We start from the raw sequence: 19,416 nt of genomic DNA, 5'->3' as shown, positions 1-19,416 counted from the left end.
GTATGTAATTCTGAAATTTTCTCCTCTTTTCCTCCAATAAAGAATGGCTGGGATTTTGTAAATTGACTTTGGAACCTCAGATGACACACAAATTTGCATACATACTACAAAGGGAATTTTCTTAAAAATTCACAGCTACTAAAAAATACTGATATCTTTTTGAAATCTCATTGTGGTTGTTTGTGTGTGTAGGCAAAGGAGGGGAATGTTTAATGCATGTAAACACAATTGATAACTGCTATTAAAAATATTCCACAAAACTGGAAATTTATTGGAGGAAGGGTTTTTTTTTTTTTCACTTGTAACTTCCAGGTGTGTATATTAGTTGGACCATAGTGAAAATTGCATGGAGGGAAGAAAAAAGAAAAATAAGTCCTAGGAAAAAACAGAATAGAAACGCTTGAAGAATAAATGAGTCAATTACTGCTCATGTCTCCCAGCTGGTTTGTTAGCTCCTTATGGAGCACTGTTTAATGCTCCACAAGTGTCTGACCCAGTGCTAAGTACAGAGAAGACACTGAATAAATAGAAGATAGTTGATTTGTTCGCCTGTTCTGTTAGAGACACCAGACACACAATTCTGACTAGGACTCCTGTTGCTAAAAGACATAGCCTCTGACATGAATGAAATAACCCTTCGACTAACGTATTACCATAGTCCCATGGCCCCCTCCCACTGGGGCTGTGACACCGCAGACCCCTCCCCAGCACATTCCATGGCAAAGTATCTGCACAAATATAGAGGAAATTATGCAAGTAAATACGGTATGTAATTGTTATCATTGACATTTCTTTAAGGCATATTTATAAATATTTTAAAGTAAACAATATGAGTGACTTTCATTAGCTATGATCGTTCATACTGAAATATTTTGACTGATCTGAATAAGCAGGTTACTGTGGAAGCATATAACATACAACAGCTAATATGATTCCAGTGGGTACAACACAAGTGTCAGTACTTGATACATAAATCTATCCCATCATTTTTCAATTACAAGCTGCTGTGCAGTGTATTAAACATGCATCTTAGTTTTTATTTGTACATGATGGTCCAAATTTTCACTTAAATATAACTTTCCAACTATATAAGTGTTTTGAAGCAAGTATGTTTTTCATTTGGATTTTTTGGTGCATCATTTTCTTTTCTTCTATTAAATCTCTCTCTTTTTTCTTTTTTTTTACATGGGATACAATAAATATCCTGAAAAGGAGGAGTGGACGTACTGCCCAGCATACAATCCTGCAGCCTGTTCTGAGGGCATCTGGAGGAACACCCGGTCTCCGGGCCTGAGCAGCAGCACCGCACTCCCAGATGCCTGGTCCAGGAAGCCCTTTTTGTACTCGTCGTATGTGTACATCATGGGCTCGTTGTTCTTGAACAGAGCAACCCACACATTGCCCCCCTTGCAGTGAACGTGGTATGCAAAGTAGTAGACACCGGGGACCTCACAGGTGAAGATGCCCGTCTGTGGGTTGTAGTTCTGTCTGCCGTTATAGAGCAGTTTGTCAAACTTCACTGGGGCCCCCACTGGTGGGAAAGGTGCGGTGAGCTCAGCGGTAAATGCAGGCATCTCGTAGGCTGGCCCTCCATTCTTGCCTTTCTTAGCCCCGTAGGCATGGGGAGGTTTCACGCCATCAATTCCAAGCCCCATATCTGGCAGATACTCTCCATGGGGTGGTGGCGTAGGAGGCATCACAGCTGGGGGGCCTGGGGGCCCTGGAGGGCCTGGGGGCCCTGGAAGGCCAGGTTGGCCTTGAGGACCAAGGGCACCAGGCTTCCCTGGTGGGCCATGAAGTCCTGCCACTCCAGGCTTCCCTACACCAGGGAACCCAGGGGGCCCCGGCAGGCCTGGTTCTCCTTTGGGGCCTGGAATCCCAGGTGGTCCAATGGGGCCACTAGGGCCTGCAATCCCTGGGATACCTGAAGGGCCCTGTAAACCCTGATCCCCTGGGATTCCTGGTTCTCCCTTTGGTCCAAGAAGCCCTGGAACACCAGGGAGCCCTGGCAAACCTTTGAGCCCAGCTTCCCCCTTGGGCCCTATGGGACCTGGCAAACCCCTCATGCCAGGAGGTCCTGCTTCACCAAGGAAACCTGGCTTTCCTGGGAACCCTTGAAGCCCTGGCTCACCTTTGGGACCTGGTGGCCCCTGTGGCCCCACAACCCCACCTTCTCCCTTGGGCCCAGGAAAACCAATAGCACCTGGAGGACCCATAGGACCCGGGATTCCAGGCAGGCCTGGCTCTCCTGGGGGACCTCCCACTCCAGGGGCACCTGCTGGTCCTTTCTCCCCTCTTGGTCCAATAGCCCCAGGAAGACCCCCTACGCCTCGGTCACCTTTAGGTCCTGGGAAGCCTGGCTTCCCAATCCCTGGAAGGCCTGGGGGTCCTGGCAGCCCTGGCAGTCCTTGCTCTCCTTTGCCACCTGGAAATCCTGGCTGGCCAGGGATCCCATCCTGGCCTGGTTTTCCAACTCCAGGTATCCCAGGAGGTCCTTGAACCCCTGGTATACCAATAGGACCTTGTGGCCCAGGTTCTCCTGGAGGCCCTGGCTTTCCCAGGGGGCCCTGGGGGCCAGGGAAGCCTGTCACTCCTGGTTTGCCCACTCCTGGCAGTCCAACAGGGCCTGGAGGGCCATGCATCCCTGGAGGACCCTTCAGGCCTGGCAAACCTGGCATCCCGAAGCCCTTCTCTCCTTTAGGACCCTGAAGGCCTGGAGGTCCTGGTGGTCCTTTGGGGCCCCGATCACCCTTTGCTCCAGGTGGTCCTGGTAGCCCTGGCCCACCTGGCTTCCCAATGCCAGGAAGTCCATGAGGCCCCGGAGGTCCTTGGGGTCCTGGGATCCCCATAGGCCCAACTTCCCCTTTAGGTCCAATTTCACCTTTTGCCCCAGGCATTCCCATGGCTCCTGGCTTCCCTGGCATTCCAGGCATACCTGGCTTTCCAACTCCTGGATATCCCTGTGGCCCTGGTTTTCCTTTGATTCCAGGTATCCCATGCCCTGGCAAACCAGGGGGCCCAGGTGGTCCTCTTGGGCCAGGCTCTCCACGGGGACCTTGTTCCCCTCGTAAACTGGCTAATGGTATTTCTACTGGGAAAGAAGGGGTTGGGGGGGGAGAGAGAGAGAGAGAGAAAGAGAGAGATATTGGTTAATACTGTTTATCCTTCACATCAATGAAGTAATGACACCATATTTAGTTCTGACACATTTGCCTATTACTTATCAATAGAAAAGACTAGGACTAATTTGCTCATCTTCCAGGGTTTAAAGGACAATCAAGCTAATAATTTCTTTGGGGTATGTGAAGTATTATTTTGAGAACTGATATGTGCAGCTGCTTGTATCAGCATTGGTTAAAGGAAAAAGCTAAAAGGTAATGAAAAAACATTTTTCCAAGTACAAAACTTGGAGATATTATGGTCTGTTCATTATAGTGAATTTGGAAAATTCAAAGATTTATAAATAAAAATCAAAGTTTCCTATAAGCCCAGTACTCAGAGATAACCACTTGACATTTATATGTATTTTCATCTCATTTGTTCTGGGGGAAGTGTGTGTGTGTGTGTGTGTGTGTGTGTGTGTATGTATTTTAAACAATATTGGAATCATCCATTTTTATTTTTTCTATTTTTTCTACTTAAAGTTATACTGTATTTTTCCATGACCTTGATTTGTTTTTATTTTATTTAAAAAATATTTTTATTGTAAACTGACAAATTATAGTTGTATATTATTTATGGGGTACACAGTGATGTTAAGATTTATGAATACAATGTGGAATAATTAAATCAATCTAAACATGTCCATCACCTCAAATACATATCATTTTTTTGTGGTGAGAACATTTGAAATTTACTCTTAGCAATTTTGAAATGTACAGGACATTAACTATATTTACCATGCTGTGCAATAGATCTCTGAAAAACAACTTATTTTTCCTAACTGAGGCTTTGTACCCATTGACCATCATCTCCTCATTCTCCCTAGCCCCATCCCAACCTCTAGTAACCACTATTATCCTCTGTGCTCCTATGAGTTTGATTGTTTTAGATCCTACATATTAGTAAGGACATGCTGTATTTGTTTTTCTGTGCATAGCTGATTTTTTAAATATAATAATTTACAGCTAAATAACATTACCTCTTATACTGAAATATGATATGATGTGGATGATGAAAGTCATTATTATGTGGACTCAAGAAAGAATAGAAGTATTTTATATGTGGTTGAATAACATCTTTTTACATCTGTCCTTTACAGTCAATAGATTTGCTTAATTTCTTTAATGTGCTGTAGGATTTCCTAAACCTCAAGTATTCATTCTTTAACAAATTATTTCTGATAGGCAAATCTGGTTTTTTAATAGGAGAGGTGAAATAAGATATTTTAGAATGATAAGCAGCATGGATAAGGAAGGGAGCTTGATTTAGGAGCAGGAAGTTCTGCTTATCTTTCTGGTCTTGGCTTGAGGTCATGACTTGGTCCCTCAAGCCATCAGAATCTCTTCTTGCCTATCTGTACAGCAGGAATACAGCCACTCTACAAGGTTAGAGAATAGATGCGAAAGGTTTCTTGAATTGTTATTGAAATACAAAGCACGTGGTGTTACAATGATTATGCTATGCCTTGCAAATAAACACAATGCTGCTGGGACTAATGGATTACATGAAGAAATGAAATGTATGATCCCAATATTTTATTTTAATCATCGGTAACATCAGTGCGTTTTTGTACCATTGTACTTTTCACTGAGCTACTGTGAAGGAACAAAATAGAAACAGAAAATTCATATTCTTTTTAAATACAAGTACCCACCAGAGTAAGTACAAGAATTACCGAAGGCCAGGCAAACCACTCAAGAAAGGAAGGAAAACAAATGGCAGAGATAATCTAAGCAGAACACTAGCTCCTACAGAAAAGAAAATTGGGGAATACTTCTCTTATCATAATAGATATGATTATAGTACTATTAAGGCATATTATTTCTAAGCAGTGAAATGTATAGTTGCTTTATCAAGGGAGTGTCTGGGGAAGGGTTACATCTTATTTGTCAGAAATCCCTGGTGTCTAGCACAGTGCCTAGAACGTACTGTATCCTTACTAAGGATTTTTTGAACAACCAGTTGTAGCAACTCAAAGTTCCTATGGTGCTTTAGCATTTACTCTGCACTTTACTTACCTTTTATGTCATTGATTCTGTCAATAATCTCATTTTACAGATGAGGAAAAATAGGCTTAGAGAGGTGAAATGACTAGGTCTCTCTCATTTCCGGCATCCAGGCATTGAGGCCTCTTACTGCCAAATCCGGTAGTTTCCCAGAGGTGGAGCTTCCTAGTGGGAATGGCCTCCACTTCCTCAAAGGTAATTGCTATTCTGATGCATATTTTTTCCTACAAATGCTAGGTTTCTGAGAACTCCAGATAAACCAACTAAATGTATAATTAAGTGTCTATCACAGTGAGGGGCATTTTATAGGTGCTGAGTAACTAATAAATATGCCTAGAAGGTAACGGGAGAGATTTTCAGGTATCATCCCTAGATGCATTCTGTATTCTTAGTTTCCTTCTATTGATCTATTGTTGATTGACATGTAAAGCTTAATTGGAGCAGTATTAAAAACACTTGCATTTATATAATACCTAGTTTGCAAAATGTTTTCATGTGACTTTTCTTTTAACACAGCAGGTTTTTATAACATTGTTCTCCTAGTTCAGAACACTGACTTGTCACCTCTCTCTTTTTTTTTTTCACTGTTTTATCTCCCCAGTATCTGGTCCAGAGCCTGACACAAAATAGGCACACATTAGATAGTTGCTAAATGTTTGAATAAAGAAATAATAAGGGGATAGACTATTTGTGATTAAATATGTTGTGTTTCATCTGATACTTGTTAGAATAATAAAGCAAAACAAAATGGAAATTTTGTCTTTTTTTTTTAAGACTTGAACTTTTAAAGAATAGGGTTTAGAACTCAGTAGCCATTTAATAAATGTCAAAAACAAAAAAAAGTTTCTAAAATTTAGCTTCTCCCCCAGATCCCATAATTTTGGAGTTTGGAAATCTGCTGTTTAATAACAGCGTGGGAGTATGATGTTACCTTTGCCTTTCTTGGGTACCGCTTCCTTGCCCATTCTTGGAGCAGGTTGAATTTCCTTCATATATTGGGGTAAGTGTGGATACTCTTTGCCATACTGCAAGTGAGGCATCTCCTTGCCCATGGCAAGGCCATCTTTGCCCATAGGCATGTGAGGTACTTGCTGACCCAGGGGCTGGTATTGTGGAATTTGCGGTGGCATCTGAGGAGGAATTTGAGGTGGCAGTGGCTTGATCCCATAGTAGGCACCAGCCTGAATGAGCCTGATGGAGCTTAGGGAAATGGTAAGCAGCACTCCCAGCAGCTGCAGAGGGCCAGGCGGCACAGCCATCACCTGTGGAAGGAAGGGATGCACCAACATGGTGAAAACCTGTGGGCCAGGTGACTTTATTTAGAGACAGAAGGAAAAAAATGGGAAACACAGTTTTTATCATCAGAACTTCATGGTAGAAGGCAAATGAAAAGGAAGATACTACCTTTCTGTAGAAAACAACCACACAAAAATCTAACAAACAAAAACCAGATCATAGGATACATCAAATAAAGGCACTTGGTGGGAATATAGACTATGGGAGAGATTGCTGGTCCTCTCCAAATATCAATTCTGCCCTTCCTCTATAGTATTGGAACTCCTGATTTTCAGCTGGGAACAGAGCAGCCCAGAATGAAGTCATTTCAGCCAGGCAGGATTTGTGACAAAGTTCTGGCTAATTGTAGGTATTAATAGATGTAATGGGTGCGCCTTCCAGGAAGAATCCTGAAAAGGAGTTGGCATGTCCTCTCCTTCCTCTTTCCTACTGGCTGGAATGCTGACACGTTGCCTGGAAATGGAGCAGACACTTTGGACCATGGGGTGAAAGCTGGTCATTGGGGATGGTGGAGCAATAAGCCAGAAGAGACCTCAGCCCTGGTTAAACATGGGGGCGCCATTCCCAGCCTTAAATTTGGAATTTGTTTACGAAAGAGAGAGAAGTAAAGTTTTTTGTCTCTAAGCCACTGTTATTTTGGGTGTTCTGTATTTGCATGAAACCTAATCCTAGCAGAATGGATTCTGATAAAAGGAGGCAAACCTGGTGGCAAGTTAGGCTTTGTTAATAAGTGCCAGAATTTCTATTCTAAAAGGAAACAGTAAATAATTTATAGGCTGTATGCTAGCACAGATATTTTTTTATCTGCTAGATGCCTTTTGGCTGCTTTGATGTAGTCACAAATACGTGTAAAGAGCAAGTAACAACAAAAAAGGCAGAAGTCTTCTGAATCAGAGAGAAAGTGCTTTATGTGACAGTATCAAAGTGTCATTTAGAAAATCACTATCATCATTATGCACATTTCTTTCTTCTATTTAAATATTATGAAGTCATTAGTTTAGAATTCGGCTAATTGGACCTGGAGTCCATTAAAGTCTATCTTTGTACTTTTATGAAAGAAAGGAGTTTACAAAGCAAATTAGTTGTAATAAATAAGACAGGGGGAGATATTTAATTATTGACAAAAATAAACCATTTATAAGTCCTTTAATAACACTCTTTGAAAAGTGGCACTTAATGGAATAAATACAAATGGGGTGTTTCTATTTATAAAAACCAGCTTGAAGAGACCTCTGGAAACGCCCTAGTCTGAAGACCAAACAGCCCAGGGAAATGCAGTGTTGGCAAATGCGCACTAGAGGGCAGGTGTGGTACACACCTAAGTTTATTCAGTCCGCGCCCCTCCCCCCTCCCGTACTAACACTGGGCAGATACCCACCAAACTTTCACACCTCATCAAAGGACTTACTGCAAATCTGAATCCTAAATGGAGTAGGTCATCATAATGCTGGAGAGAAAGAGAGAAGTGGCCAATTTCTCACAATTTTTAATGTAAGCATCTTCTGGAAAACTCTGAAAAACCCTCTGTCTATAAATAATTTAATTTCCATCCTCATGGGAGTTTGTTTTCTTTGCTTCTGCCTTACTTAATTCTGGATCATAACTTTCCACTTCTTAGAAAATGTGCGTTGACTCTGCAATATCCTATTCAAGAGTAATGCCAAGAGTGTAAACAGGCTACAGAAGGATTGGTTAATAAAAAGCACCTAAGTAAATATTTAATATGAATCCCTACCACAAAATTCTCTGCTTTATAATTTTGCTAAATATACTAACTAATCTTTTTTTTTTTTTACCCTTTGGGGAAAAAAATGAAGAAACATTTATCAGCAAAGTGATTTATAAAATTTTCTCCATTTCATAAATCAGAATACTCTCAAGAACTGTTTATTTCAAATGTACTCTTAATAATATATGTATTGATAAAATGAGAGAAATAGCTGTTATTTTCTGTCCTTCTATGGATGATTGTTATAAACCACTTGGATAGAGCCACAAAATTAATGTTGATTTATACTTACTAATAGGCAAATTTATTTTAGGTGGAAAAAGAACATCTGCCATAAATACTGAACAGTAATTTATTGAATTCTTACTGGAAAAAATGCTAGGCCCACCCAGGGATTACAAAGTTGTTTGAAGCAACAACTTATCTCATTTCTTCCCATATTTTTGAGGTATTCTATGAATATATACATAGAATATACATACAATATGTAATATACATTTTTTTACAAAATAAACGATAGCATACTATACACATTTGTATTTCTTCTAGTTCTTTTTTCCACTCAAAGATCAATACTTACTTGTTGCCTAGTTATATATATCTAAGCAAATCCCTTTAAGTTCTTCATTTGTTAAAAATAAGACTTGGATGTTATCTTAATTCCTATCACGCTCTAACATTCAACATCGCTAAAGCAGTCACTAGAAAGCTGAAAGTGTTAATCCATACCAGAGATATGAAGTAATACCTGATAATGTATAAGCTGAGACTTAATTCTACTTTTGGAGATGAATGAATTTAATTATTGAACCCTAGACTTGTGATGATGTCTTTATTGATAAGCTAGTTTGCTTGGCCCTTCACCCTTTCATCAACTCAGTGGATGTATTGGATTATACTTAATAATCTTTAAACCAGGACACTCTCAGGAAATACTGGAAAACTGGAAAGAGATGAAATGCCTGGAAAAAGACCAGTTGAATACCAAAGACCCACTGGGATCCTGCTTTACTACAATTATTTCCTCTCGTGTCTTGGCTTTTCTCTCCCCAAAACCACCTCCTTAGGTCTGCTATCTGCCATTTCTTTGGCCCTTTGTTTAAATAAACTTTGTTCAATTTTAACTTGAATACTTATGTAGGGGCCCTGGTGAGAATTTACCACTTGACTTATTCCTGCTAATTTCTCTCTTGTCCCTGAGGATATTTTTGGTGGTTATAGTGGTGTGGTGGTTCTCCCAAATTACTGAAAAGAACATCAGATTTGTGTAACATTATACAAACACCTGGCAGGGAAGAAAGAGACTTGGAATTCTTGCTGGGAAGCCATGGTGATAGTGGGTTTTCTTGCCTCTCTTCTTTTTCTGAGAATGTGGAACACAGTAATATTGTGAGTTCTACTTGATGTTGCCTTTGATTTCTATTTGTTTGACAATGGATGTGTGTGTGTGTGTATGTGAACATAAGCATACCTAATGTGTGTAGGCACTGAATCCTTGCCAGTCAGGCTGGCTTAGTGATGTGTGTCCTGTCATATGAGAAAAACTGCAGAAGTCAAAGAATTGTGTTTGAGTGTTGGCTTTTCCATTTTCCATACCTATGACCTTGGGCAAGTCCCTTATCTTTACTAAGCCTCAGTTTCCTCATCTATAAAACAGAAATGACAATTTCTGCCTATCCCTTAGAGCTGTTCAAGGGTGCAAATGATAATATGCATTCTTTGTAAGCTGAAAAGCACTGTTCGAATTTAAGGTATTTTTAATGGAATGTGACCAAAATGTCATAGACTTTCAGAGAAGGATACTGGCCAAAGTAAATGTGAGGTTAACAGCAATAATGATAAATGTAACATGAATAATACAATAATGGCCGTTAAAATGTACTTGTTAAAAATGGTGAAAAAGAACAGCTGGACCAAGGCAGTCTTTCATTCTGGTGTCAGAGCCACCAATCCTAAACGTTTTAAATAGCCCTAAATGGTTCCTTTTATTTGGGCAGGGCTGCAGAGGGTTTCCGTTTCCTCATGTGACCTGTAATGTATATAACAGAATAATATGTTATATATTATTTTAGACACTTCCCAGCATTGTATTCATACATTTATCCTCCTGAGACTTGGGCTTGCTATACAAAAGAATGTTTAGATATTTGCCCTAAATCCAATTTTCCCCTTCACACAGGGCTAACACAGCATGTCTGTGTGTATGTATGCGTGGGCATACGTGTCTATGTTGTGTGTGGTGTGCTGGTCTGCTCCTGGGCTGGTCCTCTGTGCCCCCTCCTTGTCCTTTGCACAGGATTTGTAATTTCTCGAGAGCCTCAGATTTGCCACCCCTAAAGCAAGGAAAAGTCAGGCAAAACTCTCCTCCAGTGTTCACTGGAATTGCCTTCCTAGCTTTTCCATGCCTCTCAAAGAAAATTCTCTTTTAATTGCATTTCTCAGGGCAATTCATTAGATATAGATACTTACTGAACAGCTACAAATTGTTAGGAAATGTTCTGGGTACTGGAGATACTGTGGTGAATGAGAGAGCTGAGGTCTTATATTATTGAACTCACATTCCAGTGTGGGGAGACAGGTGATAAACAAGTTAAAAATAAATTTTATAATTTCAGATTTGAGTGCTATGAAGAAAAAAAAGCAGGTGTCTTGGTCCATTAAGGCTGCTATAATGAATGGTATCACAGACTGAGTGGTTTATAAACAATAGAAATTTATTTGTCATGGTTCTTGAGGCTGGCAAGTCCAAGATTAAGATGCCAGCAGATTGGGTGTTTGGTGAAGGCCCACTTTCGGGTTCATAGATGGCAACTTTTTGCTGTGTCCCTACATGGTGGAAAGGGCAAGGGAGCTCTCTGGGGTCTTTTTTATAAGAGTACTGATACCATTCATGAGAGCTCTGCCCTCATGACCCAATCAACTCCCATAGGCCCCACCTCCTAATACCATTGCATTTGGGGCTAGGATTTCAACATATGAATTTTGTGGGGGACACAAACATTCGGTGTATAGAAGCAGGGTAAAGGGCTCAAGAATAACTGGGAGTGGAAGAAACTGTTTTGGAAAGATTGATAGGGGAAGACATCTCTGAGGAAGTACATTCTGGATAGATTTGTGATGGCTGAGAAGTTTATTTTCTCTCTCTTAAGACACCATATGGGGGAAAAAGAGTCCTACTTATTACGATGGTGGTGGTAGATACATTTTCACTAATATAAACCCCTGTTTCAAAAATATGTTCCTCATCTATGCCTGTCCTTTTCATTTTGACTTATTTACCATATTCTTTTTTCCTTTTTTTTTTTTTTTTTAGACAAAGTCTCACTGTGTTGCCTGGGCTAGAGTGCCGTGGCATCATCCTAGGTCACAGCAACCTCAAACTCCTGGGCTCAAGCAATCCTTTTGCCTCAGCCTCCCGAGTAGCTGGGACTACAGGCATGTGCCACCATGCCCGGCTAATTTTTTCTATATATTTTTAGTTGTCCAGCTAATTTCTTTCTATTTTTTAGTAGAGACGGGGTCTTGCTCTTGCTCAGGCTGGTCTTGAACTCCTGAGCTCAAGTGATCCTCCCGCCTTGGCCTCCCAGAGTGCTAGGATTACAGGAGTGAGCCATGGCACCCGGCCTCTTTTTTCCTTTTTCCTGGGGATGATTATTATCTTTTTATCCTTCTTTGGGATTTCAGTCCTGTTGTATTAGTTTGCTAGGGCTGCCATAACAAAGTACCTCGGACGGGGTGGCTCAAACAACAGAAATTTATTTTCTCACAGTTCTGAATACTTGTAAGTCCAAGATCATGGTGTCAGCAGGGTTGTCTTCTTCTGAGGCCTCTCTCCTTGGCTTGCAAGTGGCTCTCACCTCCCTGTGTCATCACATGATCTTTCCTCTGTGTCCTAATCTCCTCTCCTTGTGTACCAGTCACGTTGGTCACCCTAGTGGCCACATTTTAACTTAATTTTCTCTTTAAAGGCCCTATCTTCAAATACAGTTCCATTCTGAGGTACTGGGTGTTAGGACTTCAACATATGAGTTTTGGGGGTCACAGCTCAGTCCATAACACCTACCTTCCTCTAGACCAACTCAATTTCTGCTTCTTCCGTGAAGCCTTCCCTACCTTCTCAGCCATCATTATTCTCCTAGTCCTATTAAAAGTTTAACACAAAGTTGAATGAAATTGTAACCCAGATTTTTTTTTCCCATTTTTTTTGTTAGCCTCACTCCATTTAGAATTCTGCCTACGACAGTTGTTAACAGAAAGCCCTAGTATTTTCTACTTAAATGTTAATAATGATGGGAACATTCATAAGGCAACCCATTATCTTGTACAACTTTGTTGCTTTTTTAATTATCCCAACAAGTTGTAGGAAAGACTTACCCTTTTTTTTCATTTTAGTAGTTTTTAATTAAAGTTATATATAAGATAACTTTATTCCTGCATCTTCTCAGTTGTTTCTTCTTTGTATTTGCCCTTTTCCTTTCCTACTTGGTGAGATTTGGCTTTCTGTTCAAAGATCTTTTTGAGGTCTTTGTCCAGTTTTAGCCTGGTGATAACCACCTTGCTGGGGTGAGTGCCCACGTGGACAGTTGTGCCATTAGCCTTTTCCTGCTGCACTCGTTCAGTGTAGATGACATACTTCTTCCTGTAAATCTGGACTACTCTGCCAATTTTCTGACCTTTATAGTGTCCTCACACAACCTGAGTTTCATCATCCTTTTGGATGGGCATGGATTGAACGTTGTACTTGTGTCTCAGCTCTTTGGAAAGAAGGAAAGGCATGATCTTCCTGTGAATGTGGGAAGGTGCATTGAAATGCCTTTGTGGTTCCTGCTTCAGTCAGAAGTCGCAAAGGGATTAAACTTCATTTTGGCCACTGCTGCTTTAGCAATGGTCACAAAAGGGAAGAATGGCTTACCTTTTTTGATTCTTATGTAGAGGTGCACCTGTAGCTTACTACTAGTGGTGGGGGTGGGGGTCATGTTGAGAAAACGTATCCCAAAATTGACTATAAGACAAAAGATAGTCATATGACCTTTTATTGTCATATTGGGAGCATTTTCAAATAAGCCCACTTTAGGGTCATCTGATCAGGGATATGTACTTTTGTTGTAGAATTGATTAGCATTACAGATATTAACAACTCTATAAACTGTGTTGCTTAACCCCTCTCATGCTATGGTTTTATTGCCCTTTAAAATATTAACTAGTTTTATATTTAACTCAGTATTATCTCAACATTCTTTTTTATCTACTGGAAAAAAGTCCTAGGTACTATATACAACTGCAGTCCCCAATCCCTGGGCCACAGACTGATACTGGTCAGTGGCCTGTTAAGAACCAGACCACACAGCAGGAGGTGCGTGGCAGGCAAGCAAGTGAAGCTTCATCTGTATTTACAACTGTTCCCCATCGCTTGCATCACTGCCTGAACTCTGCCTACTGTCAGATCAGCGGTGGCATTGGATTCTCCTAGGAATGCGAACTCTAATGTAAACTGCACATGTGAGGGATCTAGGTTGCACTCTCCTTATGAGAATCTAATGTCTGATGATCTGAGGTGGAGTTGAGGCAGTGATGCTAGCGCTGGGGAGTAGCTGCAAATACAGATTATCATTAGCAGACAGGTTTGACTGCACAATAAATGTAATGCGTTTGAATCATCCTAAAACCATCTCACCTCCAGTCTGTGGAAAAATTGTCTGCCATGAAATCGGTCCCTGGTGCCAAAACGGTTGGGGACCACTGCATACAGTCAGGGGCTGCATAACGATGTTTCAGTCAACCAAGGACTGCATTTATGACGGTGATCCCATAAGATTATAATGGAGCTAAAAAATTCCTATTGCCTAATGATATCTTAGCCATCATAATGTCTGTGGTACAGCACATTGCCTTTTCTATGTTTAGATACACAACTACTTACCATTGTGTTACAATTGCCTACAGTATTCAGTGCAGTAATGTACTGTACAGGTTTGTACCCTAGGAACAATAGGCTATCCCATATATCCTAGCTGTGTGTCAGGTGACACCATCTAGGTTTGTGTAAATACACTCTATGATGTTCACACGATAACAAAATCGCCTAATGATGCATTTCTTAGAACGTATCCCTGTTGTTAAGTGATGCATGACTATACTTCAAATACGTTATATTATTAAATCCATGTCCATTTGTTAGGTCCTTTTCTTGACATTAAATTTTTTTAGTTGATAATTTTCCTAACCTAATCCTGTATTTATGTCATATGATTATTTTAGTGAAATTCAAGAACTATGTACTTATACCTATTACATTCCAAGTCAGAAATTGGAAATTCTTATTAAATTACTTTTAGGAGCCACCATCCAATATATTAGCTAACAAAGTTTACTTTGTTTTACAAGGTACAGATCTAATTTTACTGTCAATTTTCTCCATCTTGTCCTTCAAATAGCAAGGCCTTCTTTTTGGTTGAAATAATTATTCCGTTACATAGGACAAGATCTTGAACTAAATTCCTTACTCTTTGCTTTTTGGGCTAGAGATGCAAGCCTACAGTTTTCATGAAGTCAGAAAGCCACTGGCGAGGTAAATGCTGAGATGGAGCCCACATGAATAAGCTTATCAGTGCTTGTCAATCAATCCAGTGGAGGCAGCCGGCAAGAACATCCAATAAACGTTTGTTATTTTTGGTTGATCTGCCCATTTACACCTATCAGGACTGATATAAATAAAAAACTGAGCCTAAATTGTATGCTTCACCAATGAATCCTGAATTCTGCTATAATTAATAGCATCCAACCGCCCCACCTACTAGCTATAGGCAGAGCACGACCTCACAGACTTACAGAACGTGAGAGTCAATTAGGTTTTGCCCCCAGCTCTAGAAATGGGCCACACACATAACCCCCCTGAAATGAATGGCCAACCACCACATTCCAACTGTTCTCCAGAGGAAGAGATTTCACAACATTCCCTTGTAACCAATTGCAGGATTTCACATTAGATTTCCTGGTATCTAATCTGAATCTCTTCTGCTGAATATTAAGGTCATTGCCTTTTTTCCATTCTCAAAGGAGGTGGGAAACATCTGGAGAATATTTTTCTTAAAATAATAGCTCACATATTTGAATCCTGCAATTAACTTCTTTTGTTTCCCTAACTGGAATAGTGTCAGCTGCTGAATAGTTTATAAAACACTTGAGAGAACCCCTAAAAGAAAATTCTAAAGTGGAATTTTTTTTCTTCCCATAATATGAAAACATTGTTCTCAGAGCATATGGTACTTAAGTTCTAGTTCTGACCTAACAAAGTCACCTAAACTGACTGGGCATTAGTTCCCTCATTTGCAGAACGAGGACATTGGCTAGATGATTTCAAGGTCCCTTCTAGTTCTAAAGTTTTCTGGTAACTGTGAACATGGAGAACATGCCCACGTGTCACAGATAAATGATTTTTGAGTTTAGGTGTTCCAGCCTTTGTATGTCAGGAAGTTAGATCAATCTTATACTTCCAGTTGTTTTTCAATATTTCACCCTCCCTTCTTGCCAGTTGGAGATGGAACAAGGAGAGTTTATACAACCCCCCTATAAATATTCCTCTGGTAAAATAAGCCATGCTTGACCAGAAACCAAAGGAAGAACTGAAATAAGAAACGAGGTTTAGGAACAACAACAACAAAATGATGTACGACTTTTTTTTTTTTTTTGACCACATTCACAGGTTAAACAAAAATGTGAAGCTTATGGAGAAATCTTTAAAAAGTGACTCTACATGATAAAAACTTCCTACGATGCGTGTACTCAAAAATTTTTGCAGACAGCCAGCAAGTATTGACATATGCCTCCTGTTGTAAGAATGACAAATGAATACAAAAAAAGGCATCTCGGAAAGAGAAAATGAGTAGTAAATGGGTGTGACATAGTCATGTTTCAGGAGCTACAACAATTTTCATTTTGTAAGATAAACTGAAGATCTAAAATCTAGAGGCGGCTCTATAGTAAAGCAGTTGATTGTGAGGGCTTAGCAAGAATAAAGGTCTCGCTGTTTGATGAGCCCGATGATATACAGCAAGGTAAATTCTTTCTTGGTGTAGCTTGAGAAGGACTATAGGACACTCTACTGTTTATGTGAGCATCTTTCTGCCTTCTCCGCATTAGTACAGTTTGTGTAAAGAGCACAATGTGAAATAAAGGTGTTCTCAGGCCTTTGCAAGGAAGAGAGGTGTGGGGAAATTTCATATAAAAATGCAATCCATTAAACTGGACATTATAAAAATATTTATTTGGAGCAAACAACTAAAATATGTTATGTAAAATATTGTGTAAATTTCGTAGAACATTTGTTCACCACAAGCATTTTTATCTCATCCTGAACTCTTGTTCAGACCAATGGGATTCCAAATGAATTTCAACTAAACAGAACTGAACAACATCCTTGTCATATGCATAGTTAAAACTTGTGATTGAAGTGGTCCTTTATAAACAACACGGATGAACTGAATAAAGTAAAATGATAAACTTAGGCTCATTCTGAAAGTATCTAAGGTCATAGAAACTAGAAAGTCTAAATCACATTAGGCAGATAACTTATTTCCTGAATGACCCTCATCTGGGTCCTGAACTTTGAGGAGTTAGGAGTCCTGGGACAGCCTCTACCTGTGTGAGAGAGGGAGAGGGAGGAGGAGATAGTTTGCTTAAGACATCGACTTTTCTTTTCTCCTTTTCTATAATTCTATTTGTCTTCAGATGCTTCGTTATTGAGCAGCTCCTTAATCAAGAAGTTTGAGAGATTGGGTGAAACTCAAATGAGTCAATAGTGTTTTCTACCATTGGAAGTTCTGGTGAAGTTTTGAAAGTTGAGAAAGTTGAACTATAAAGTACAGTGAACTCAGTTCCGAGTCAGCATGAGCACTTCCTGGAAGCAGGAGGGAGGGCCCTTTGCCAATAGGAATGTTTTTTCAGTGCTTTCTTAGGATGGTTGCAAGGAAGGGCTAAAGAGCACGAGGTCTCTTTTCTCTCCCCTACTCTGTTTGGCACTTTGTACTTACTCTATCAGTATATCCCGAAGATTAAATGAGCAAGCTGACTTCCTGTGCTAGCATTCTCTTTTTATTAGCAGGCTATTATGACAGTATACTGTTCAGTTGGTATTTTTATAGAAAACTGAAACAAACAAACATTCTTTCAACCAAGGAATAAATGCTAGCCTAAGCCATCTCTCCATAATACTAACATATTTATTAATTAAATTGCTGGGTGGGTGCATATGTGTCTTTGTGGGTTTAGAGGCCAGACGTAGAGGGCATAAGACAGCTAATTGTTGGTTTTTTTTTTCACTTTTGAGCTCACTTTGAGCCAATTGTTGAAGTCTTATTAACTAAGATTATTTTAAGCCACTTAACCCTGAATGACTTGATATTAAAACTCAAACCCTAGGGTCTCTATCACACATGGGCAAGACATTAAATCAATTCAATAGCACTTGAAAAATAAAAATAAGTAATCAATTTCTTCCAAAATTGGCTTCTCCTACTTCCTACCCACCCACATACACAGATACTCTTCAATCAGTACAGCAATCTTACTTAAGTTGCAATATTTAGCCCTGGTAATTTCTGAATTATACAAGAATAAAAAAAAAAAACCTCAACAATTTCTTGGTGAGTGAAAATGTGGATTTGTTCTTTCCCTGTTGCACGGTTCAAGAGTAGCAGAAATCATTCCAAAGGACTATTCCAAACAATGAATTTAGATTAAAAAAACAATTTAGTTCTAAAGCTGGGGCTAAGCCTAAAATACTAAATTGTGATAAATTGTAAGCCACAGAGAGGGCAGTCTCTAAAACCCACGACTTTTCAACCACAGCTCCATCTAGCTAATTATTCTGTGTGGTAACATCCTGCCCTTTGAACAAAGGCAAAGCCCGGAGAGCAACCAAACCACAGCTATCTTGGTATTGGAAGTTCCGTTTACTTAAGGGGTGGAATTTATTTTGAGGGATAGAGAGATGGATGTGCTGTCTGGGAGGAAAAATCGTAAGGTTTTCACAGCTAATCCACTGAACATTTTTCAGAGAAAATGGAAGTGGAGAAAGGAAAGGGCAGAGAATTATATAACACATGCCAGGTCTTGAGGATATATCAGATAAGGAGGCTGGGAGTTTAAAGGGACTTTGCTTGTTATGAGCAAAACTCATCACAAGGCACAAGAAAGTAACAACGTGGAATTTCATTGATAAACATGAATCACAAATGTTATTTCTTAGGACTTAGAGTGTGAATAGGACACTGAACTGGAGATGGGAGGGTCAGGGTATAGTCTTTTCTGGAAACTTCTCTGTCCTTGTATGCCTTTCAGGGCCTCTTTTTATTAAACTGTAAAATGAAGGGACTGAATTAGGTGAGGGGGGTGTGGAAACCCAATGCCTGGAGGACGCAGTGAAGGGCCTGAAGGAGTGGAGTTGGCTGGCCAGAGTTTGCGTGAGCAGGGGAGCACTCACCCCATTCAGAGGGGGCAACTGCTGAACCACTTACTTCCTGCCAATCGTGGGAATGTGTGCCTGGTTTGGGAAGTTCTTCCAATTTTTCAAGAGAAACCAGAAATCAAGACATATTATAAAATCTCTTCATTTTAAAATTTTGGCTCAGTTTTATTTTTTTTTATTTAACATTGTCTGACAGAAAAAAAAAATTCCTCTGTGGTCCAGATCCAGCCTTTAGGCTGCTGAATACCTTTGTCTCAGATGGTTTCTGATACATCTCTCGTTCTAAAATGCTCTATGGCGGATTCCCCTTGTTTAAATTTCTAAGACTTGTGATTGTTTCTCTCCACTGTGTCAGTTGGTTAGTGTAATTATTAAATTCAGCACTCTTATATTGAATTTTTAGGCATTACTCTGTTAATGGCTGGAGATATATAAAAATAAGAGTGAAACAAGGACCTACTCACAAGAAGTTTCCAGATCAACTACTGAAAGTAAGATCTCAGTCCAGTATAAGTGCTTCGATAAAGACAAAATAGACTTTAACCTGGATGGAGTGAGTGAGGTTGGTCAGAGACAAGGTCCTTGAGGGACGGTGTCAGAACTAAGAGATGAAGAATAAATTCGAATTGTCCAGCAGAGGAAAGAAAGAAGTAGAGGATGTTTCTTGCTTTTCATCAAAATCATCTAAAAGAAGACATGGGACAGACATTAGACAACACAGTTAAAGAGCAGCGATATGGGTTAATGGGTAAACTCTG

The 19,416-nt window shown here is 39.9% G+C and overlaps 1 protein-coding gene and 1 pseudogene across 2 annotated transcripts in view; both read right to left on the bottom strand.

Annotated features, from left to right (window-relative positions):
* Window positions 1–595: 595 nt before the first annotated feature.
* Window positions 596–19,416, bottom strand: part of COL8A1 (collagen, type VIII, alpha 1) — a 157,960-nt gene continuing 139,139 nt past the window's right edge. For both annotated transcript variants that reach the window (XM_012652820.1, XM_012652821.1), the window contains 2 exons: window positions 6,100–6,430; window positions 596–3,088 (listed from right to left, as the gene is read on the bottom strand). In XM_012652820.1, the coding sequence (XP_012508274.1) occupies window positions 1,182–3,088; window positions 6,100–6,427 (2,235 nt within the window). In that variant the 5' untranslated portion in view covers window positions 6,428–6,430 and the 3' untranslated portion in view covers window positions 596–1,181. The remainder of the gene's footprint in view (window positions 3,089–6,099; window positions 6,431–19,416) is intronic.
* LOC105817189 lies at window positions 12,619–13,055 on the bottom strand (annotated as a pseudogene).

The sequence above is a fragment of the Propithecus coquereli genome, unplaced genomic scaffold, assembly GCF_000956105.1.
Source record: "Propithecus coquereli isolate 6110/MARCELLA unplaced genomic scaffold, Pcoq_1.0 Scaffold40, whole genome shotgun sequence".
Taxonomy (NCBI): domain Eukaryota; kingdom Metazoa; phylum Chordata; class Mammalia; order Primates; family Indriidae; genus Propithecus; species Propithecus coquereli.
Note: the sequence above shows the minus strand (reverse complement) of the source record. Positions and strands in the feature narration are given on the sequence as shown.